The sequence below is a fragment of the Microcaecilia unicolor genome, chromosome 4 (genome assembly GCF_901765095.1).
Source record: "Microcaecilia unicolor chromosome 4, aMicUni1.1, whole genome shotgun sequence".
Classification (NCBI taxonomy): domain Eukaryota; kingdom Metazoa; phylum Chordata; class Amphibia; order Gymnophiona; family Siphonopidae; genus Microcaecilia; species Microcaecilia unicolor.
The window spans coordinates 198,568,385-198,594,037 of record NC_044034.1 but is presented as its reverse complement, the minus strand read 5'-3'; the positions used below and the strand labels follow the sequence as shown (position 1 = coordinate 198,594,037).

General features: G+C 46.7%; 1 protein-coding gene across 1 annotated transcript in view; it reads right to left on the bottom strand.

Annotated features, from left to right (window-relative positions):
- NAP1L4 (nucleosome assembly protein 1 like 4) overlaps window positions 1–25,653 on the bottom strand; it is a 481,814-nt gene that overhangs the window by 368,869 nt on the left and 87,292 nt on the right. Inside the window, 2 exon segments of the mRNA XM_030201119.1 lie at window positions 16,491–16,540; window positions 19,913–19,939. Of these exon segments, the coding sequence (XP_030056979.1) occupies window positions 16,491–16,540; window positions 19,913–19,926 (64 nt within the window). The 5' untranslated portion in view covers window positions 19,927–19,939.

The following is a 25,653-nucleotide window of genomic DNA, read 5'->3' as shown; positions in this document are numbered from 1 at the left end:
AGGACTTCCAGGTCTCAGCTGAGTGAAGCACTGCCAAAAAAGACGTTTTTATTATTGCAGGGGGGAATGATGGCCAAGATGGACATTTTTATTTTTTTGGATGGGCGTCCATTTTTGCCGTCATTTCCCCCCCCCCCCCCCCCCCCCCCCCCCCCCCCCCCCCCCCCCATAATAAAAACATCTTGTTTTGGCAGTGCTTCACTCAGCTGAGACCTGGAAGTCTCTGAGCCAATCACAACGCGTTTAGCCGAGCTAAACGCACTGTGACTGGCTGAGATAGACCTGGAGGAGGGAGCTGTGCCTTCTTCTTGGATCCCGATCACACACGGAGGGAGGGAGCCCGTGAAAGGGGAACTGCTGAGCCCTCTCTTGCTGTGGCTGTGCAGCTTTTCAGTCCGAGGTACAGGTTTTTAAAGTTTTGTTTTTTAAAGTGAAGCATGTCCATAAAGGACGTTCTTGGCATGCGCAGAGCAGCCAGCATAACGCTTGGCTGCTCTATGCATGCTCCACGGGCGACTGTTTACCAATGGAATAGAGAATGCAAGTGAGCTACAACAAGCAGCTCATTTGCATTCCTGTTCCTTGATGCATGCCATTCCCTTACCGATTCGTTAAGGGAATCGGTAAGGGAAGGGCTCTAACGATTTTTTAGTGCATCTTCCCCTTAAGGGTTAATGTGTTTAAGAGTTTGCTCTGTACTTGATATAGAATTGATATTACATTGAGGTTATTATACATATATTCACGGTGTCAATGGTATCACATTGGGGTTTTTTTGTTTTTTTTTTAAAGGTTAGGGGGATAGGGGCCAGTCTTGCTTTACCACTGATCTACCACTTAGAATAATTTAGACTGGGGTAGATGGGGGTTGTTAGGTTGATGTACAAGAGGGGGTTGGGTTAGCTCCATGGTCAGAAGTGGTGTGGTGTGGAGGTGATTTTTGGGTCTCACAATGCAGTTTTGGTGGGGGGGGGGGGGGGTGTACGCTGGGACACCCTTTCCTTGGCAGTAGAAGAGTAACTTTGATGGTTTTGTCCCAAACTTATTGGTGTATTAGGGGGGCCCATGGTTAAATTGGTGTCTTGGAATGTGGGGGGCATTACCTCCCCTATTAAACGTAGTAAGATTTTACAGGCATTGAACAGACAAAACACACACATAGCAATGCTTCAAGAAACACATCTGACTTCTTTAGAACATAAAAAGCTATGTCGCTGGTGGGTTGGAGACTACATAGAAGTTCCCATGCAACACAGGAAAGCAGGGGTTATTTTATTTCGTAGAGGCCTCCATGCGAAAAGCAACTATCAACTGTAGACCCCATCGGTAGATATATAATTGTGCAGGTGCGCTTGAATCAAAAGCCTATGTTGTTAGTGAACATCTATACGCCCAATCAGTATGACAAAAGTTTTTATCAGACTATATTTAGACATCTACAATCTTTTGACCAGATTCCAATTGTCATGGGAAGAGATTTTAACTCTGTTTTGACCCTTTGGTGGATCAAAACGGAATGTCGCTGCCCCATGGTTTAATGATGATCTTAAGAAACTCAAAACCAATAGCAGAAGACTTGAACGGGCCTGGAGAAAACACCAGGCCACTCATCATCTCACTGCATGGAAGCAATCTCAGAGAACATACAAATATGCAATTAGGCAATTTAGAAAACTCTACTACAAAACCAAAATAGGCCCGGATTACAATGACATGAAAAAACTCTACTTTTTTGTTCACAAATTAATGGATACTACTGTGCTCAAATCTACCAGTAAAGATGTCCCATCTGCTGCAAATCTGGTTAAGTTTTTCAAAGAAAAACTCCAAAAATTGCAGAGTTCCCTACCTCAGAACAATTCAAGCGTTAGTGAGTTCATCAGTGGCCTGGATCCGGGTACAGGAGAACACCCAGTTGACCGATCTTTTTCACACTTCACACCTCTTTCTGTTGATTCTGTCACTAAGGAGTTCCGCAGATTCTCAAGGAAATTTTGCAAACTAGATATTTGCCCGAACTACTTACTCCAATGTGCCCGTTTCCTCACTGATTTGACGCTACATATTAACTTCATGCTTGGTAAAGAAAAGTTCCCTGAAAACTATGGAAACATCTTACTCACCCCGATTTCTAAAGACGCCCAGAAAAAAAGCCATGAACTTACCAACTATCGGCCGATTGCATTTATTCCGCTTTTCGTGAAATTAATGGAGAGCATGGTGAACAAACAACTCAATAAGTATTTGGACAAGTTCAATATTTTACATGACTCGCAGTCGGGATTCCATCCGCTCCATAGCACTGAGTCCGTGCTCGTCACACTCCTAACCAACTTTAAAAGGGAAATAGCTGTAGAAAAGAGTATTTTGCTATTACAATTCGACATGTCTAGCGCTTTTGACATGGTGAACCATCGCATCCTACTGCAGCTCCTCGATTACTTTGGAGCCAGTGGAAATGTATTAGCATGGTTGAAAGGCTTTTTAACCTCAAGAACCTACCAAGTGAACTCCAGCTCAAGCTTATCTCCTCTTTGGAAGGCAGACTGCAGTGTGCCACAGGGCTCCCCACTTTCACCAACTCTCTTCAACATAATGTTGATTCCTCTGGCCTATCCAAACTTGGTCTCAACCCGGTTATTTATGCAGATGATATCACAATCTCTATTCCTTTTAAAAAAGACCTAAGCGAGATCACCAATGAAATAAGACTGGATTGCACACCATGCTAGATTGGGCCAACTCATTTCAGTTCAAGCTCAATACTGAGAAAACTCATTGCCTAATACTCTCCTCTCCCTATAACAAATACGCACCCCCAACATTAATCACTCCTGAGCTTGCCTTACCAATCTCTGAGACCCTAAAAATATTAGGAGTGATGTTGATAGAAACGTAACACTGGAGCAACATACGAACTCTATTATCAGACACGTTCTTCTCTCTCTGGAAACTAAAACGTATAAAACCTTATTTTCCTAGAGAAGTCTTTCGCAATTTAGTTCAATCACTAGTCATTAGCCACCTTGATTACTGCAATGGAATATATGCAGGGTGCAAAGATATGCTTCTAAAAAAACTACAAACTGCCCAGAATAAAGCTGCTAGGCTAATTTATGGTACATCGAGATTCGAAAGTTCAAGACCACTGCATGAGAAACTGCACTGGCTTCCTGTCAAGGACCGAATCACTTTTAAAATTTGCACTCTGGTGCATAAAATCATCTACGGTGAAGCCCCAGCATACATGGACACCCTAATCAACTTGCCACCTAGAAACTCTCACATATCAGCTCATTCGTACCTAAATCTCCATTACCCAGTATATAGTGGCCTCAAGTACAAGACCACCTACGCACCCTTCTCCTATATAAGCGCTCATTTGTGGAATGGTCTACCTAAATTGGTGAAACTTACTCCTGATCACCCGACCTTCAAAAAACACCTCAAGACCTTTTTATTTGGAAAAGCTTATGCTCAAATCCCGCCTACCATCTCTTACTTCTGAACTGTCTCTGTCAAGGCGTCATATTGATCAACACTATTCTCTCTCTTTTTCCCTTCTAAGAAATTGTTTGCTGACATTGAGCCTGCCCGTGGGTGGGAAATTGTGGGATATAAATGCTATAAATAAATAGTACCAGACCTCCTTGGGTGAGACCTGTGAACTATGCTTGAGGAGTGCCTTGGTTGTGGCTCCTCCTTGGATTTACTAGACTTGTGGCGTTTGTTTCATCTGGGAGAGCGAGATTATATGCATCTCTCTAGAGCCCACGATACACAATCGCATATAGATTATCTTTTAGTTTAGACATGTTGTTCCAGAGCCCTCTTCCAGTCTGAGATAGGCCCTACTCAGGTGTCCGATCATGCTCTGATTTGGATTTCTCTTTCCTGGAATTCAGCTTCAAAGGCTTGCTTCTCAATGGAAATTTCCAAGGGACTTGTACTATCATTCTCATTTTATATCTATATACGCTCTCAATGGAGCGACTATGCAGATCTTAAAGAGAGCATTTTAACAGACCCCGTACTTTTTTGGGAGGCATAAACGAAAGGCAAGAGACACGGAATTACTCCGTTTAGAAGCACAAGTCAGAAAGGCTAGGCAACGGTTCGGGTCTGCTCTGACTATATCTAATAAAACCCGTCTTTTAGCGACACAGGCAGCCTTGAACCAAGTGATTCACTCTAAAACGCAAAAATCATATTTCTGTTATCAATTATAGAAACATACTAATAAACATGGGAAGCTGCTCACAAGGTTGGTGAAGCAGGTAGGGGGTACACGTCATGTTTCCCAGTTAAGGGATGCTGCCGGGACCTATCACCGCATGACAGAGGGAATACCGTATTTTAAAGTTATGAGCAATTATACTCCCCCCCCCCCCCCCTAAGGATTTGGGCCTGGCGAGTGAGACGTATTTTTCTGGACATCACGGAGGATGTCAGATGGGGTATTCAGGATAGTCCTCTACATAAATCACCAGGAATAGATGGATTAACTTCGAAATTTTATAAAATTCTAGTCTCGCAAGTCACTCCTTGTTTGTCAGTAGTCTTTAATCGTTTTGTTTCCAGGGGGTTGTTACCGGATACCTTGAGAAAAGCCCAAATCATTGTGTTGTTAAAACCGGGGAGAGAACCCCCCCCCCCTTAAAGCGAAGTCGTATAGACCTATTTCTTTGCTTCCTTATGAGACTAAGCTTTTTGCTAAGATTCTGGCAAATAGCCTTGCTAGGGTTTTGCCTAACTTGGTGGCTACCCCACAGGTGGGCTTTGTGAGGGAGAGTTCAGTCAGATTTCACGTTTGCGATGCTGGAAACCTATGGTATTACTGGGGGGTTTTTCTGACAGCTATAATAGCTTTACATCATGCTCCAGTGGCAGAAGTGTGGGTAAATGGGATGTCATCATACTTGTTTGAGATTGCAAGGGGCACAAGAAAGGGATGTCCTCTCTCTCCACTTCTATTTGTTCTGGTGTTGGACCCTCTGATTCGGGACATTCTGGTAGCGAGAGATGTGAAGGATGTTCTGCTTGGCACGTAACAGTTTAAGATATCTGCATTTGCTGATGACCTTTTTGGTGCTCTTATGTGAGCCCCAAACATCCTTACTGGCTTTCAATTTAATCTAGACAAGTCTGAAGTCCTTACTCTTCATATGTTAGAGGCGGAATGGCAACAGTTAAATTGCCCCGTTAAGAGACCTAGAACATCTTTTGCTTACCTAGGGATTCAGCTTACTAGGAATCCTTCGCATCTATACACTGAAAATATTGCTAAATTGTTTACTTTCACTAAGGAATTGCTTGGGAGATGGAAGGGTGTGCCATTATCCTTGTTGGGCCGTATCTCTTTGTTTAATATGATAATCTTCCTAAATGGTTATATTTTCTGCAGACACTGCCACTATATTTATCTAAAAGGGACTTAAGGGTTCTCTCGGGCTTGATTTCACGATTCTGCTGGGCAAGAAAACGGCAGCAGATTTGCCTTCAGAACCTGGTGGGTAATTAGTTGGGGGGGGGGGGGGGGGGCCTTGGTGTTACGGATATTAAACTTTATAATATGGTGTGCTTGTTGCATTAAATGGGAGATTGGCTTTTCAGAATGGAGCATTACGCTCCAGTCCAAATGGAAACTGCCTTGTCTCACCCTCTGCACTTGCATTATATCTTGCAAGCACTGCCCTCAGCATTGCCATCATATCTTTGCACAAGTGTCTTGCTACGGCCTTTGGTGGCTTTATGACGAGATATGGCAAAACTTTGATCTTTTGATCCACGCTGTAGTAAACTTTTGCCTATTCGAGGGAATAGAGATTTTCCACCAGGAACGGACAATCTGCATTTGTCACTTTGGGTGGATAGAGGGCTGGATTCCATGCATCACTTTGTGGAGCCAAACGGTAAACTCAAGGCCCTAGAGTCGTTACCCCTTGATACCTTGGACTGGGTGGACAAATTTGCTTATAAACAGTTGTACCACTATGTAACAGCGCTTCCCACAGCCTCCCTATGGGTGGATTTGATCAGTAGGTTTTGATCTCACTGCTACATAAGGTAAAATTATGTATCATACCTGATAATTTTCTTTCCATTAATTATAGCTGATCAATCCATAGACTGGTGGGTTGTGTCCATCTACCAGCAGGTGGAGATAGAGAGCAATCCTTTTGCCTCCCTATATGTGGTCATGTGCTGCCGGAAACTCCTCAGTATGTCGATATCAAAGCTCCATCCGCAGGACTCAGCACTTAGAGAATTACACCAACAAAGGGACACTCCGCCCAGCTGACCACCGCCGAAACGGGGGAGGGGAATTAACCCAGCTCATCCCCACACAAGTGGGGGAGGGGAATCCGTCCAGCTCATCCCCGCGGATCGGGGAAGGGACACCACACCCGCCGATGCGGGGGGATCTGGCTTATCCTGCAAACCGCAAACCGCGGGAGGAGCTGACTGACCCTAACACCCGCCGAACGCGGGAGGGGTACAAAGCGCTTGCCTACAGCCGCACGAAGCGGGAGGAGTGCCGGCAGAATTTAAATCTCAATCCAGCCCCGTAAAACGGAGGGGAGAGGAATGCAGCAGCTCACTGTAACACAAACTCGTCTCAACTCTTGAAGAATCCAAGTGAAAAAATAACTTGAACACGAAGTCTTCCTGAACAGGAACTGAAGACTAAACTTGAATCTGAAATGCAACCAGAATATAAACAGTACAGATATCTGGGAGGGACTATGGATTGATCAGCTATGATTAATGGAAAGAAAATTATCAGGTATGATACATAATTTTACCTTCCATATCATCAAGCTGATCAATCCATAGACTGGTGGATGTACCGAAGCAGTACTCACCCAGGGCGGGACATAGAAATCCCTGACCGCAACACTGAAGCTCCAAACCGGGCCTCCGCCCGAGCAGCCACAGTCAAGCGGTAATGCTTGGAGAATGTTTGGGCCGAAGCCCAAGTTGCCGCCTTGCATATCTCTTCCAAGGAGACGGAACCGGCCTCTGCCATCGAGGCCGCCTGAGCTCTAGTGGAGTGAGCCTTCAGCTGGATAGGCGGCACCTTCCCCGCGGCCACATAAGCCGCTGCAATGGCTTCCTTGACCCATCTTGCCACTGTAGGCTTAGCAGCCTGCAGACCCCTACGAGGACCTGCAAACAGGACAAACAGATGATCCGATTTCCGGAAATCATTGGTCACTTCCAAGTATCTGATGATGGACTCGTCTCACATCCAGACATTTGAGAGCAGAGTATTCCTCTGGGTAGTCCTCCCTACGAAAGGAAGGGAGACAGAGCTGCTGATTCACATGGAAGCGAGAAACAATCTTGGGCAGGAAGGAAGGCACTGTGCGAATAGTCACTCCTGCCTCAGTGAACTGCAGAAAAGGCTCTCGACATGAGAGCGCCTGGAGCTCGGAACTCTTCTGGCTGAAGTGATAGCCACCAAAAAGACTGCTTTCAACGTCAGGTCTTTCAGAGATGCCCTCGACAAGGGTTCAAAAGGCGGCTTCTGCAATGCTCTTAGCACCAGATTGAGATTCCATGCAGGCACCACAGAGTGCAGAGGAGGGCGCAGGTGATTAACTCCCTTGAGAAAGCACACCACATCTGGCTGTGAAGCCAGGGAAACACCCTTCAGGCGGCCCCTGAAGCAAGTCAGAGCCGCTACCTGGACTTTAAGGGAACTGAGCGACAGGCCTTTCTCCAGACCTTCTTGCAGGAACGCCAACACTGAAGAAATTGGAGCAGTGAAGGGAGAAAGTGAGCCTGCTTCACACCACGCTGCAAAGGTACGCCAAACCCTGGCGTAAGCAGTAGAAGTAGAGCGCTTCCTCGCTCTCAGCATAGTGGCGATGACCTTGTCTGAGAAGCCCTTCTTCCTCAGACGCTGCCGCTCAATAGCCAGGCCGTAAGACCAAAGGGGGAGGGATCCTCCATCACCACGGGACCCTGATGTAACAGGCCCTGCTCCACAGGCAAGTCGCAGAGGATCGTCGACTGAGAGCCTGATCAAGTCCGCATACCAGGGACGTCTGGGCCAGTCCGACCCACCAGGATTATCCGGCACGGATGCTTTGCCACCCGGTCTAGCACCCTGCCCAACATGGGCCAGGGCGGAACACATAGAGAAGCCTGTTGTGTCGGCCACTGTTGGAGAAGAGCATCTACTCCCAGGGATCGAGGTCCCGTCCTCTGCTGAAAAAGCGCGGCACTTGGCAATGGCCGATGACGCCATCAGATCTAGGCTCGGCTGGCCCCAGCGCTTCGTGATGTCCAAGAACGCCTGAGCAGATAGCTGCCACTCTCCGGGCTCCAAGGTATGGCGACTGAAGAAAGTCCGCCTTGACATTCATGACTCGGCAATGTGGGCCGCTGACAGCTGTTCCAGGTTCGCTTCCGCCCACTGCATAGATTCATGCCTCCTTGGCTAGAGGGGCGCTCTTGGTAACCTCCCTGGGCGGTTGACATAGGCCACAGCAGTGGCATTGTCCGACAGGACCGTACTGGCTTCAACGCCAGTACCGGGATGAACTCCAAAAAGCGCAACGAATGGCTATGAGTTCCAGGAGGTTGATAGACCACTTTGCCTCTGCAGGAGACCAGAGCCCCTGCGCTGTCCTTCCCAAGCAGTGGGCTCCCCAGCCCGTCAAAGAGGCGTCCGTCGTGATGACAATCCACTCTGGGGTCACCAGAGGCATTCCTGCAGACAACTTGTCTGTCTGCAGCCACCAGCTCAGCGCCTTGCGCACTGCTGGATCCAAGGGAAGGCGCACAGCATAATCCTCCGACATCGGAGTCCAGCGCTGCAACAGAGAGTGTTGTAGTGGTCTCATATGAGCCCTGGCCCAGGGCACTACTTCCATCGTGGCCGTCATAGAGCCCAACAGCTGCACATAGTCCCAAGCCCGAAGAGGAGAGGCTACTCGGAACTGGTCCACCTGAGCCTGAAGTTTGACAATCCGATTGTCTGGCAGGAACACTCTGCCCACTTGGGTGTCGAATCGCACCCCCAGATACTCCAGGGACTGAGTCGGGCGCAGCTGGCTCTTCTCCCAGTTGATGATCCACCCCAGGGAGCTCAAAAGAGCAACCACCCGGTTCACAGCTTTGCCGCACTCTGCATAAGAGGGGGCTCGGATCAACCAGTCGTCCAGATAAGGATGGACTTGTACTCCTTCCTTTCGCAGGAAGGCTGCGATGACCACCATTACTTTGGAAAAGGTCCGCGGAGCAGTAGCCAACCAGAAAGGGAGGGCTCTGAACTGGAAGTGTCGTCCCAGGACTGCAAAACGCAGGAAGCGTTGATGAGGAGGCCAGATGGGAATATTCAGGTACGCTTCCTTGATGTCCAAGGAAGCCAAGAACTCTCCTGCCTTCACTGCCGCTATAACAGAGCGGAGAGTCTCCATGCGAAAGTGCCGCACTTTCAAGGCCCGATTGACCCCTTTGAGGTCGAGGATAGGCTGGACAGAACCTCCTTTCTTTGGTACCACAAAGTAAATGGAGTAACGTCCCTTGCCAATCTGATTTTCTGGCACCGGAACGACCGCACCCAGGCGGATCAGGTTGTCCAAGGTCTGCTGCACTGCCACAGCTTTGACCGGAGACTTGCAGGGAGAGAGTACAAACCCGTCTCTTAAGGGTCGGCAGAACTCTAGCTTGTAGCCGTCTCTGATGACTTCCAGCACCCAAGCGTCTGAAGTTATTGTGGTCCACTCGCCCAGAACGAGGACAGCCGTCCTCCAATCTGCACTGGGGTGTGGACCAAGGCCCCGTCATTGGGTTACGAGACCCTGGGGGAGGACGGAGGGAGCACCTCCGGGACGGCGGTCTCTGCGAAAGGAATGCTGCTTGGGGGAGAAAGTCCTCTTGAAGGAAGAGGGGGCAGAGGAGCCCGACTTACCCGGGCGGTACCGACGGGCTTCCTGAAACCGTCCTCTGGAGGTACCGGAACGAGTACTAGCCCGAGCCCTGACCTCTGGTAACTTCTTGCCCTTAGACGTGGCGAGATCGGTCACGATTTGTCCAGCTCGACCCCAAAGAGCAGCTTGCCTTTAAAAGGCAATCTAGCCAGGCGGGATTTAGAGGCGTGGTCAGCAGACCAATGTTTCAGCCAAAGCCACCGCCGCGCAGAGACTGTCTGAGCCATGCCTTTAGCTGAGGCTCTCAAGACATCATACTGCAAGTCTGCCAAATAGGCTAAGCCCGATTCCAGGCCGGCCAATCAGCCCTCCAGGAATGATCCGAGGGGAAGCCCGCTGCACCCATAGTCAGGCACGCCCTGGCCACATAGGAACCGCAAACCGAGGCCTGCAAACTTAAAGCAGTCGCCTCAAAGGACGACCTTAAGGCCGCCTCCAATCTTCTGTCTTGGGCGTCCTTTAGGGCCGTGCCAACTTCCACCGGCAAAGCCGTTTTCTTAGTCACCGCAGTGATTAAAGAATCCACGGTAGGCCAGAGATAGGCCTCACGTTCACTTTCAGGCAAAGGATAGAGGCGGGACATAGCCCTAGCCACTTTGAGGCTCGCTTCCGGGACATCCCATTGAGCCGAATTAAGGTGTGCATGGCATCATGCACGTGGAAGGTTCTAGGCGGGCGTTTCGTCCCCCAGCATAATGGCAGAGCCAACAGGGGCTGAGGGAGAGACGTCCTCCGGAGAGGAAATCTTCAAATGCCCATGGCCTGCACTAACAGGTGGGCAAATCCTCTGAGCTAAAAAAGCCGCGCTGCAGAGGGTCATCCGCTCCAACCGAGCGGGGATCCAGTCTCCTCCAAGGAATCCGCAAAGGACCGTTGGGAGAAACTCAGATACGCTGCCCTCATCTACATCGGAGGAGACAAAGTCCCCAAGGCCTGGGAATCAACCCGAGGGCGTTTACCTCCGGGGACCTCAACCTCTTTACCAAACGAGGGAGCAGGGGCAGCGTTTGCATAAGGAAGGCCTGATGCAGCAGCAAAACAAACTCGAGGGAGAACCCCCCCAGACTGTGCACTTCCGCAGCCTGGGCTACAGCCCTAGACGCACCCTCAACCGGCGCTCGCAAGAGCGGGGGAGAGACATGCTGCGCATCCAAAATGGCGTCCGGCGCGACACTCCGTGAAGGAGCCGCGCGGGAAAAACGGCGCTTAACTTTAGCCGCTTTTGTGCCGTCGCCCAAATTAAGGGCGTCCATGGCATTAATGTCTCCCTCAAGGGCGGCCCACGAAGAAGCCGTCCGAGCCGCGTGGCCGGCCAAGATGGCGGAGGCGAGCAGCGGGGGATGGGCGTTTATGGCGGGAAAAACCGCCACGCCGGAGGAAGGACCGGGACACTCATCGGTCACGAAACTGTCACCCAACAAGAGCGAATCAGACTTTAAGACCCCCGCATCCCCTCTAGAAGCGCCTAAGCGATCCGGGAAGCGATTCTTTGCGCCCTCGCCCTCCGACGCCATATGCCACGTGGAGATCAATCGGGGAACCCCCTGCCCGCTATAAAAAGGTAAAAATTACCTGCTTTCCGCTCCGAGCTGTAACGACCTGGTGTCCCAGTGAGTAGCTGCAATAAACGTTTAAATAAACGTCGAAATAAACGCCTTTAAGGACGTTCAAAATTTTTTTTTTTTTTTTAACGGAGCCAGCGGGAGGGGGAGAAAAGGAGGGACCTGGCGCCACCAGGTTTGCACTTGCTCAAGAAGAGCCCTCAACCCCAGGCACTCAACAAAACCTAAAAATTAGGCTTGGAGGCCTAGCCAGAGCTGCTGCTGTGTGTGACCACCACCTGCTGAGATAGAGAACATACAGAGGAGTTTCTGGCAGCACATGACCACATATAGGGAGGCAAAAGGATTGCTCTCTATCTCCACCTGCTGGTAGATGGACACAACCCACCAGTCTATGGATTGATCAGCTTGATGATATGGAAGAGATTATTGCAATATTGTCCCCGGAAGGATCTGAACACTGTCACTCAGCATTGGTCAGCTGACTTACGGATACTGATCTCGTCACGAGACTTATTGCGTTGTATGAGTATTATTCCCAAGTGGATACAAAGTGCAGCGCTTAGAGAGTGCCAGGCAAGAGTGGTCTATAGGGCTTTCACTTCACAGTCGCAGTTGTATCAGATGGGGGGGGGGGGGGGTGTGGACTCTCCTCAGTGTAATAAATGCAGCCACTCCCCTAGTAACATTTACCATACCATTTGGGATTGTTCAGGGATTAAAGCTTTCTGGATATTAGTGGTTCGATAATTGGAACAAATTATGAGACAGACTGTGAGAATGTTGCCAGATAGTATTATTTTGGGAGGGGTTGCACCGTTGAGAGTTGGGACTGCCCACCAAAAAACTTTTTTATCCACAAAGCATGTTTGGTAGGGAAGAAATGTATTCTTGTAAAATTGGACCAAGCAGTTCCCTCCTACTGGCAGTGGCACAATAGACTTCATGCTTTGCTCAAGTTGGAACTTAGGGATTCCCACTTAAAGTATAAGGGACGCCACTTTACTTAACTTGGGAACGTTATATCTATAGTTTAGCACATTGAGAACATAGCCACATTCCTAATCAACTTAGCGCTATCTCTGGCCCTTGCTAATGCTTAGACTCTGGTTCGGTGGAAGGAGGCATGGACTTCTCACATCACACTTAGTGGAGATTAGGGATTTCTCTTCATGGAGCGGAATGGGGAGGTGGGGGAGGGAGGGGATTTTGGTTGGGGGGGGTTTCGGGGGAATCATGGGGTGGTTTTGCAAATGTTGATATATTATTTCAACTAAAAAAATTGTTGCACTAAGTATGGGGGTGGGAGGGATGGGATGGGTTCAGTTGGGTTGCTGGGTTGATGGTTGTTCCATGTTCAATGTACGGGGCTATAAGCAAAGCTCCCTACTTGATTTATACCTTTTACTTGGTTGTTATATTTCGGAAGCAACAGATGAATTGTACATAAGGTTTTCACTGTCGCGACTGTTGCCATTGTTTAATTCAATAAAAACGTTTTGTAAATAACATGAGGAAAATGGTTCAAAAGAAGATAAAAGGATCAGCTACTAAGGATACACCACTAAATCGGGTGTGGACATTATTCAAAAATATTTTGGAAGCCCAGACCAGATACATGCCACAAATTTGCAAAGGTGGAGAGAAGAGAAAACGACAGCCAGAATGGTTAAAAGGTGAAGTAAAAGAGACTATTACAGCCAAAAGATTGTCCTTCAAAGAATGGAAAAAAGGACTCAAATTAAGAAAATAAGAAGCAACTTAATCACTAGCAAGTCAGATGCAAAGCATTAATAAAGAAGGCTAAAAGAGAATATGAAGACAAACTTGCCGCAGAGGGTAAAACTCACAGTAACAACCTTTTCAGGTACATCAGAAGAAGAAAGATTACAAGGGAATCTGTGGGACCATTATACCATGAAGGAGCAAAAGGGGCACTCAGGGAGGACAAGGCCATAGCAGAGAAACTGAATGAATTCTTTGCTTCTGTCTGAACGGAAGATGATGCAAGAGATATGCCTATACCGGAAATAGTTTTCAAGGGCGATGATGATGAGGAACTGAAAAATCTCGGTTAACCTGGAAGATATAGAGGGGCATAATCGAATGCAAACGCCCATGTGTAAAAACATCCATCACCGAGAACATCGGTGTCAGCTAAACAGCTGTGATTGGCTGACAGAAACTTGGAGGGACTTAATGGAAAGGGAAGGGCATCTAAATAACTGAATAAGTGGTGCAGTGGTTAGAGCACAGGTCTTGTAATCAGAAGGTGGCTGGTTCGAATCCCCCTATTACTATTAATTTGGACGTCTCTGACTGCATTTGCATGTTTTTTTTTTTCTTCCAATTTTTGCTCTCTGCATGGGTCCCGCGCAGCGCCAACTAAACTAAAATTGCTCCGGGGACCTGCATACTGCTGTCATGGAGCTAGGTATGATATTTGAGGCTGGCGTAGAGGCTGGAAAAAATATTTAAATATTTTGTTTTTTAGGGTGGGAGGGGGTTAGTGACCACTGGGGGAGACAGGGGAGATCATTCCCGATTCCCTCCAGTGGTCATCTGGTCATTTAAGGCACTTTTTTGGGACCTGTTCGTGATAAAACAGGGTCCAGAAAAAGTGATCTAAATTCTCGCTAAAAACGCCTTTCTTTTTTCCATTATCGGCCGAGCACACCCATCTCTCCTCAGCCGATAACCACGCTCCAGTCCCGCCTTCACCACGCCCCCATCAACTTTATTCGTTCCCATGACGGAGTGCAGTTGAAGACGCCCAAAATCAGCTTTCGATTATACTGATTTGGGCGCTTTTGCGAGAAAAACGCCCATCTCCCGATTTAGGTCGAAATATGGGCGTTTTTCTCTTTCGAAAATAAGCTGCATACTGAGCCAAATTGACAAAGAGTAATAAACCACCTGGATTGGATGGCATACATCCAAGGGTACTCAAAGAACTCATGCATGAAATTGCTGATCTGTTAGTAATATGTAACCTGTTAAAATCGTCCGTAGTAACTGAAGATTGTAGGGTGACCAATGCGATGCCGATTTTTAAAAAGAGTTCCAGGAAAATTACAGACCAGTAAGCCTGACATCGGTGCCAGGCAAGATAGTTCACTAATTTGCTTCATTTCTTTAAAGGTGTAAATAAACATGAGGATAAAGGTGAGCCAGTTGATTTAGTGTTTCTAGATTTTCAGAAAGCTTTTGATAAAGTTCCTCATGAGAGACTCCTGAGAAAATTAAAGAGTCATGGGATAGAAAACAAGGCTCTGGTGTGAATTAGCAATTGGTTATTGGGCACAAAACAGAGGGTAGGGTTAAATGGTCATTTCTCTCAACGGAAGAAGGTGAACAGTTGAGTGCCATAGGGATCAGTATTGGGACCATATGTATAAATGATAAAGAAATTGGAATGATGAGTGAGGTGATTAAATTTGCAGATGACACAAAACTATTCAAGGTTGTTAAAACACGTGCAGACTATGAAATATTGCAGGAAGACCTTAGGATATTAGAAGACTGGGCTGAAATCCTCTGCTCAGTGTGTGGCGGCAGCCAAAAAAGCAAACAGTATGCTAGGAATTATTAGGAAAGGGATGGTGAATAAGACCGAAAATACTACAGTGTCTTTGTATCGCTCCATGGTGCGTCCACACCTTGAGTACTGAGTTCAGTTCTGGTCGCCGTATCTGAAAAAAAGATGTAGCGGAATTAGAAAAGGTTCAAAGAAGAGCGACCAAAATAATAAAGGGGATGGAACGCCTCTTGTATGTGGAAAGGCTAAAGAGGTTAGGGTTCTTCAACTTGGAAAAAACAGACAGATGAGGGGAGATATGACTGAAGTCTACAAAATACCGAGTGGTGCAGAACGAGTAGATGCAAATCTGTTTTCCTTGTTCCAAAAGTATAAAGACTAAGGGACACTGAGGAACTTACAAGGAAATACTTAAAAAGATATGGGTGAAAATATTTTTTCACTGAACATATAGTTAAGCTCTGGAACTCTCTGCTGGAGGATGTGGAAACAGCGGTTAGCATATCTGGGTTTTAAAAAGTTTTGGACAAGTTCCTGGAGGAAAAGTCCATAGTCTGCTATTGAGACAGACATAGGGAAGAAACTGCTTGCTCTGGGATTGGTAGCATGGAATGTTGCCACGATTTGGGTTTCTGCCAGGTACTTATGACCTGGCTTGGCCACTGTTGGTCTGACCCAGTAGGACTACTTTTATGTTCTTATTTCTTTAGCAGAATGACAGTGGACCTTCTTTGGTACCAGAGAGGCAACAACTTATTTTGCTGCTTATGCTGGGCTTATTGCCCTCTGTGCTCAAGCGGCTTTACTTGGAAGCATGTGCTTAGGTTACTCCTGCCTTTTTTTTTCTTATTAGAATTTTAAAAAATTTTGAAAAAATACTCTTCAAAATGTTGGGAAAAACATGAAAAAATTCTTCAATAACATTTCTTGGAGACCTGTGTTTTCACAGCAGAACCAAAAAGTACAAAACTGAAGAAACAGAGGACACATGCATATGAGAAGGGTCATGCATGCTCAAATCTTTACACTAGTTCTGAGCACTGGGAGTACTCTCTCATGCCAGTGTCAAAGGACATCATTCACTTTTGCTCTATTCAATCCTGCTTGTTGCCAAAGCATGCTACTATTGCTTGTCTCTAATATTAATTTTCTAGGATAGAAAGATAAAATGCATTAACAAGTATGAACTTAGAACTCAAAGTTCCAACAGAGGAAAAATTATGTACAAATCCTCTCAGGCAAAAAAAGTAATCCTGTATACTCATTCAGGGTATATAATCACTAATTCAAAACTGAAACCAAAAAATATCCTGTCCAAAAATAAATTCGCTTTACAGCACATGGTAAAATGATTAGTACAAATTACTAAATTTCACACGCACAGTAGCAGCTCTGTTACAAAAGTACTAAATTTAATTCTAGTGAGAACAGACAACTGGTTCTTACCTGTTTTTTCACCACTTGCTAGTAAGTTTACAGCAGCATTTTCTGCTTTACTACAAAAAACAAAACAAATATATATATATATATATATATATATAAATATTATGAGAAAAATACTGTTGTATAAGAAAAATACATACTGGAGCGGACAATGCCCAGATGGCAGGATAGCACAGGGATATCATAATTTATCTGACAAGGTCCTTAGAGTAACATGTTCTGGTCCCACAATAGTAGTAAAATATTCTACACCAACGTCTATAGTACTCATAACTGCTCGGTCTTGGTTAGACACCCTGACAGCACCTCTATCAGAATTTACTGTACCACATACTCCTTTAGCAATGATCATCTCTACCCAGTCTGAGACCTTCACCTCGAAAGCTTAGTACTGTTCCTCAGTACCATACAGATAGGGTTTTTACAATATGAGCAGACCCCTCTGGGGAAAGCATTGCTTGTTTTTCTACTTGAGCACACGCCTTTTGGCAGTTTTGGGTGAACTACTGTTCTTTGAACTCACACCTTTGACTAGTTAGAAGCATATAGGACATTACGAGGAATATAAACAAGACCCCTGATGTAGATGTCCTTTTGTTTCAACAATAATAAAGAGTTTTCTCACATTATCTCCAGCACTGGATTTGTCTTTTGGTCAACCTCTACTCCTGCTTGCTTGCACGTCCTGATGCAGAGGTTCTGCCCTGTCCTTGTGCTTCTGTTCAAAGCCTTGAGTGCATAGCACATTAAAAAGAATGATAATAGGGCTAATTCACAATTCAGCACAAATGCAAAGAAATGTGTGAAGAGTGAAAGCCAGAGACAATGCCATAGTAGCGTACAGAACCTACATCTTTACTTTGGTAATCTGAGGTGAAGTAACACAATAAAAAAACACATTAAATAAGAGCAGATAAAGAACCATACAATCTTTCCAACGAAAGTAAACCTGCACCCGCCACTCTGTGCAAGTTATAGTCATTCATGCTTAAATACTGGTTGGTAAGTTGCAGTTTTGGGACAATATTTTGCTAATCAGATGTTTTCCCCTCACCCTTAAGATGCACAGCACCCTCAATCATTGCATATGAAAACAAAGTGATATATAATATACACATATTTGATATTCACCCGTCTTTTGCAATTTGTGGGACACAGACCATAGAAGTCTGTCTGGCACTGGCCTTAGTTCCCAAATCCACACCTCTTTTGCCATTTGTGGGACACAGACTTTAGAAGACTGCCTGGCACTGGCTTGGTTCCCTGCTACTCTTGTCCCACATGCATGTTTTGTTTGTGCCATCCTATTAAGGCAACCCTTGTGCTTATCCCATATATTTTTGAATTCCTTCACTGTTTTGACTCCACCACTCCATTCATCAACTACCCTTGTGAAAAAGTATTTCCAGACAATACCCCTAAGTCTACTGCCCTGCAACATAGTAGATGACGGCAGAAAAAGACCTGCCCGGTCCATCCAGTCTGCCCAAGAAGATAAAAAAGTAGCACATATGAATTTATTTGTACTGTCATCTTCAGTGCACAGACCGTATAAATCTGACCAGCCCTATCCCCGCCTCCCAACCACCAACCCCGCCTCCCAACCACCAGCTCTGGCACAGACTGTATAAGTCTGCCCAGCACTATCCCTGCCTCCCACCACCGGCTCTGGCACAGACCGTATAAGTCTGCCCAGCACTATCCCCGCCGCCCAACCACCAGCCCCGGCACAGACCGTATAAGTCTGCCCAGCGCTAGTCCCTCCTCCCAACCACCAGCCCCAGCACAGACCGTATATGTCTGCCCAGCACTAGCCCCGCCTCCCAACCACCAGCTCTGCCACCCATTCTAGGCTAAGCTCCTGAGGATCCCTTCCTTCTGCACAGGATTCCTTTATGTTTATCCCACACGTTTGAATTCTGTTACCGTTTTCATCTCCACCACCTCCCGCGGGAGGGCATTCCAAGCATCCACCACCCTCTCCGTGAAAAAATACTTCCTGACATTCTTCTTGAGTCTGCCCCCCCTTCAATCTCATTTCATGCCCTCTCATTCTACCGCCTTCCCATCTCCGGAAAAGGTTCGTTTGCGGATTAATACCTTTCAAATATTTGAACGTCTGTATCATATCACCCCTGTTCCTCCTTTCCTCCAGGGTATACATGTTCAGGTCCGCAAGTCTCTCCTCATACGTCTTGTAACGCAAATCCCATACCTCCATTCATGTCCTCTAGTTCTATAGCGTCCACGTTTCTGCAAGAGGCTTGTTTGTATATTAATACCTTTCAAGTACTTAAAGATATTAAAGGTATAATATTTCACCTCAGATCGCCGATACCTCTGCACCCTCACTCTCAACCACAAAGATAATACCCCAACACCCCCAAAAAATCCTTGGTGGTCTAATGGACCCCCGATCCCCCCTCCTCCTCCTCAGAGATGAACCTTTTGACCCTCAACCCTCATTTAATCCACCCTCCACTTAATCTGTCAGGAGTGAAACCCACTTGCTCTTGCCCCCGCGCCCCCATCTTTCAAAACTGCGATGCCTGACCAAACACAATGCATCTCAGGATGCAATGCATGGGGTTGAGTGCTGCCATTTTGAAAGACGGTGGCACAAGGGCAGGAGCAAGTGAGCACTTTTCCTGCCTTCCAACTTAAATGTATGCATGGGGGGGGGGGGGGGGAATGGGAACCAGAAGACCACCACAATTTTTGGGGTGAGGGTGGAGGAGACCTAGAGGGAGACAGCAGGATTTTTTTTTATATGGCTCTCTTCCTGTCAGTGCTTGAGCTGATCATAATACACTAACAGGTAAGGAGACATTTTACTAGCTGCACAATACTACAGCAGTGCGCACTGTTTTTTTTCTGACATAGTGGTAATTTGCATACTATTTGCTTACTGCATTGATGAGCTAAAACTTTGCATTAGGGTGCAGTGGTTCCCAAACCTGGTCCTGGAGGCATCCCAGCCAGTCAGGATTTCAGGCTACCCACAATGAATATTCATGAGAGAGATTTGCATGCACTGCTTCCACTGCTAACCATGAATATTCATTGTGGATATACTGAAAACATGATTGACTGAGGTACCTCCAGGACCAGGTTTTGGAGCCACTGCATTATAGGGTAAACAAGAGAGTTTGCTAAAAACAGGAGGAAAGAGGGAACTGCAGAAGGAAGCTCTCTTTTTGGATGATGCAAATACCAAAGGCAAGCATTATCAGTAAATCCGAGAATGACATACTCCACATAACCATCTTGGGCCTGAGTAGTTTGCTGTCACAGTATGCACTAAACAGATCTATTTGGAGACACTACCCTCTCCAAAAATGTCAAGGGGGGGTGGGGGACTAAGAAACCAATTTAGAGAGCAAGCATGGGGTATAGGGAACAACACACATACACATTTGACATACTTGTTTGCTGCCATCCTTGGAATCCACCTAAAAAGGAAAATAAAATGAAGTCAGTACTTCCATGGAATACACAATACATAAAGTTTCATGAAATGTTAGCACAAGCTGATTACTGGACAGACTCAGAAGACGTTTCGTAATTACCAGGGGAGCAGAAAAGGTAGGGGCGTCAATTCAATATTTTATTAATCAGACCAGACACAGTCTGTGTTTCAGCGAAACCGCCTGTGACAGGGGTCTAGCAGCAATTATGAACCGCAACTGTGTCAACCACTCAATGGAAAATTCCAAATCCTGAAAAGGACGCTGACAAATGGTGCAAGTACTTAAAGCACAAAAAGATGCCGACAAATGGCGCAGGTACACATAAAATAATCCAAAGATGCTACCCACACGTATCTCTCTCTCTGCCTCAGACCTGCAGTGTCTCACTATGAAAAAGAGCAATATGCGGAATTGGTGAAACAAGGCTCCTTGGGAGATTGAGCTCCCTTGACGTTTTAAAGATAAGTGCTTTTGGCACTAATATAAGTGACAACATTTATTTTTAGATTTGGGCCACATATTTACAGATGCACATCTATGTTCACTATGAGCGTTATCCAGAAAAGAAGCATAAAGGGCTCTCAAGAAAAGTAAAATAATGCCTGTCTCAGGCGTCAATTCTAAAATAAGAAAGAAATATGTAACATACAAACAATATATGTAAAATATATATACGATACCATAAAAATTAATAACAAATACTGTACTGTGACCAAAGGAGAAATTAGATCTTACCTGCTAATTTTGCTTTCCCTTAGTCCCTCCAGACCAGCCCAGAATGCAACTGATGGGTTGTGCACGCCTTCCAGGAGGTGGAGACTGAAAATCTGACTCTAGCAAGAGCCAATAAGAGCCTTAGCCAACTGTAACTAGATTCAGTATTATTGTAACAAAGCAGAAGAAGAAAAAGAAAGTCTATTCTGTGCCACGGAGAACTTGAGCAGCCACCTTCATCCATAGTAAACATTTGTCTCTTGAATAAATGCCTGAACCAGCAAGGCAGGAAATCAAATTTTTTTTTTTTTTTAATGAAAAGAACAGCAAACTAACAGACTTGCAAAGCAGCTCTCCGGGAAAAAAAAACAAGCCTAACAAAAAAGAAACATGACATTGCAGGCAAAATTCAAGGGAGGGATCTGGGGCCAGTCCGGAGGGACTAAAGGAAAGCAAATTAGCAGATAAGGTCTAATTTCTCCTTCCTTAGCATCCCTCCGGACCGGCCCAAAATGCAACTGATGAGAAGTAACAAAGTAGTATTTTATGGGAAGGACCCTAGCAATCCCACCGTGAGAACACTGGCGCCAAATACAGCCTCTTGATGACACTGAACATCCAAACGGTATTGCTTCGAAAAAGAATGCAAAGAGGACCACGTAGCCGCCTTACAGATTTCCAAGGGAGGTACCAGAAAACACTCTGCCCAGGAGACTGCTTGACCCCTGGTAGAATGAGCCACGCTTCGAAAACTCTCCAAGTTCCGATATAATTAAGTGACGTAGAATGACGTGACCAAAGCATCATGGCAATTACCTTGAAAGAGAAGCCTCGCTTCGTTAACCTAGCTCGCTCAAGGGCCAAGCCATATGACAAAATCGAGCCGGGTCCGGATGAACCACCAGACCCTGAATCATGAGTCCGCGCAACTTTGACAGCCGGAGCGGAGGGTCAATGAGAAGGTGCATGAGATCAGCATACCATCGCCTGCGAGACCAATCTGGAGCTATCAAAATTACTCAACCTCTGTGTGCCTCAATTCTTTGGATCAGACAACCCAGAAGCAGCCACAGAGGAAAGGCAGAGAAGACCCACAGGCCAGGACTGAAGAAGTGCATCCCACTCTGTTCACTTTGGGGTCTCCCTTGTGGCTGAAGTACTGAGGCACCTTTGCATTTAGATTTGAGGTGAAGAGATCCATGACTGCTTGAAATGCTTCCATCCCAAGAACCCACTCAAGCGTGTGCCGGCGGAGAAAGTCTGAACATTCGATGTTCCTGCTACACGAGATGCCAAAATGGCGATCAGATGACTCTGCCCAACTCATGAGCTGCAGTGCTTCCTGCTCCAGGAGACGACTCTTCGTTCCTCCTTGATGGTTGAAGTACGCTACCGCTGTAGCATTACCCAACAGGATGCGCACTGAGCATCCCATGAAGAGCGCGCGAAATGCTTCCAATGCTAACCGAATCACTCTGGATTCTAGGAGGTTGACTGAGGAGACGGCATCCTGGGTGGACCACAGTCCCTGAGCATAATACCCTAGACACTGGGCTTCCCAACCCCTGAGGCTGGCATCCATCGTGACCACTGTCCACTGAAGCGGGTCCAGAGGCATTCCCTTGGACAGATTTGACATCTGTAGCCACCACCGTAGGCTGCTGCGTTCCCGAGCTCTCAGGGGCAATTTCACCAGAAGGGAATTCTTCTACAGAAACCATCTGGACAAAAAGGACTTTTGCAGAGGCCTCATGTGGGCTCGGGCCCACGGGACTGCCTCTATCGTTGCCGCCATAGAACCCAACACCTGCAGATAATCCCTTCCACAGGGAACCGACCTGCGCAGAAATGCCTGAATCTGGGACTGCAGTTTTCAGATCCTGCTCTGAGGGAGAAACACTCGACCCTGAGCCATGTCGAAAGAAACTCCTAGGTAGTTGAGGGATTGCGACGGAACCAGATGGCTCGAGAAAATTGACCAACCAACCTAGGGATTGAAGGAAAAGCACTACTCATTCCATGACATGGAGACTCTCTTGATAAGATTTTGTCCTGATCAGCTAGTCCTCCAGGTAGAGATGCACCAAGATGCCTTCCTTCCGAAGAGCCACAGTCACTACCACCATCACCTTGGTGAAAGTACAAGGACCATCGGATATTGGCAATGCCTGCCCAGCACTGAGAAGTGAAGAAAACGCTGATGAAGAGGCCGAATAGGAATATGCAGGTAAGCTTCCGTCAAATCCAGTGCGGTCAAACATTCCTCCAATCTAACTGCCACTATGACCGATCGAAGGGTCTCCATAGAGAAAAAAGCCACCTGAAGGGATCGACTACAAGAATAGTGCTGGGTAGACTTTCATGGTTTGTGCCCTGAGAAAGGCAAGGACAAATCAAACGGGTATACACAAAGTTTATCTTGTTGGGTAGAGTGGATGGACCATTCAGGTCTTTATCTGCCGTCATTTACTATGTTACTATGATTGACCACCTCAAGATCTAGAATCGGACAAAAAGAGCCTTCCTTTTTTGGAATGACAAAGTAAATGGAGTAATGACCCTGACCGGCCTCTGCCAAAGGAACCGGGCAAACACCTTGTAAAGTGAGAAGTCTCTAGTGTGTCTTGAATGGCAACCGCCTTGAGCCTGGACCGACAAGGGGATTCCAAAAAGGCGACTGGAAGGAGCCGCGTGAACTCTAAGGAATACCATCGTATAACCTCTAGTACCCACTGATCTGAGGTAATTTGGGCCCACCTCTGAAAGAATTGTGTTAACCGAGCTCCCACAGGAATAAGAGACTGGACTCGAAAAAACCTCATTGGGCAGGGTGAGAGGGGGACTGGAAGGAACATCCCAAGTCTCTACTCCCTCTATGAGCGCCTCAAAAGGACTGAGTCATTTGAAAGAACTGAGATCTCTGTGCCGGAGAAACTCTTCTGGTCTATATCAGCGAAAATCACGCCCACATCCCCTAGTTGGAAGTGTAGCAAGACTTGTTCCCCTGGCCTGGTCCTACAGGAACTGAGGCACTTTAGCGTCTCCTAAACTGCAAACCAACTATCCAACGCCTCTCCAAACAGCAGCGAGCCCTGGAAGAGAAACTTGCACAGCTTAGACTTGAAAGCCATGTCCGCGGTCCATACCCACAGCAAGCATCTGGCCGCAACACACAACAGCCACAGACTTCGATGAAGCCCTGAGCAAATTATACAAGGAATCAGCCAGGAATGCTGACCCATTTCAAGTTTCGCTACTTCAGCATCTATGGAGGCCAAATCATCCGAAGTACTATCCAAAACACAACTCAGACCGTCGGAAATGTTGCTCTAGCCACCAAGGAACCACAGATGACAGCCTGACCGCTAAGGTGGAACATCGAAGGCAAAAGCGCATCCAGAGCCTGTCCTGAGCATCTTTCAAGCGCCAGGACCATACTCCTCTTAGTGACCGCACAGACTACCATGTCCCACTACTGGGGGTTTAAGGAGAGCTTTCTCCTCATCTGGCACAGGATAACGGCGAATCATAGACCCAGCAAGTCTAAAAGGATAATCTGGGGAGGTCCCCATTGAGCCTGAATATCCCGGATATCCTGATGCATAGGGAATGTTTTTCTCGGGATTTCTAATTCCCTTACTAGAAGATCCAATTTACAGGTTTCTACCACCAAAGATTGCACTTCGTCAAACGCAAGGTAGAAGCCACAAAGAAATGAGCTCCTGCAAATCTTCCTTGTGGAAAATCCTAACTACAGAAGGATCCTGATCTGGAAGAAAGATTCTCCCTCAAGATCTAAACCAGAGGGCTCTTTAGTCATAAATCATACCCTGACAGATCTAGACCCTCTAAGGCAGGCATCTCCCGATCAGGCAACCGAACCCAGATCATCCTATGGGTCCATGCCCCCCTAGGTCACTTAGCAGGCAAGGCAGGAGAGTCTGTAGGTAAAGAGATGACGAGTGTAATAAAAAAAGCTTTGTACATCTGAATAAAATTCCGGCGGGAAACACTCCCCAGAGGTAACCGAGGCCATAGACACAGGAAGAACTGCTTGCTCCAAACCTCGACAGCTGAGCAGCAACAGGTCTAATTTCTGAGACAGCCTGAACTGCCCCCATCAGCTTCTGCCTCATGCGGAACCATCGAGACAGCCTTGGAGGGACCAAGGCAGGATCCACTGCAGTACAATATTTACAAATTTCTGACGCCGCCAAGCCGCGCCTCTGACAGAGCAGCGCATCAACTTTTCTGACATGGCGTTAAAAAAACAAAAACGGTGCCACACAGTTCCTTGTTTTTTTTAAACAGCAAGTCGAAGTACAAAACAAATTAAAACTGAGATAGAGGAGTCACGTGACGCTATGCAGAGGAGCGGACACTAACAGCTTCGCTCCTGCTCCCTCATAGCCGAATCAGCATAGAATATCCCGAAAAAGTGACTGCAGTTACCCAGAAAATCGGCGAACCACCACAGGAGGCAAAGCCCCGACTTTTAACATCATACTTCGCCGCGATGGCGGCTAAAAATCTGCGTAAAGACAAAGAGAAAAGCAGACTGGAGGATGACAAGATGGCGGCCCCAGCGAGCCCAGCGGCCTCTCAGGTGGGATCCGCATGGGCCGCCGAAATTGTAGAAGAGGTTACCATTGCCATGGAAACGATATTGGAGAAAAATTGGGCTCATTAACAGCAAAGCTGGAAGCTCTCAATAGTCATGTACACAGATGGAGAAGATATGGCGAATTTCCAGCGCCGGACTGGCGAACTAGAAGACCGCATGGAGAAAGTCGAGGAGGCTCAAACAAAATTACAAAAACTGGTGGACTCTTATGCTGATAAAATCGAGGATCTGGAGAACAGATCCAGAAGAATAACTTAAGGCTGGTAGGCATACCAGAAAATCAAGGAGATCATGATTTGAAAAGATACCTGGAAGTGTGGCTGAACAAGGAGCTGGAGCTGCCGATTGGAGTTGGGCC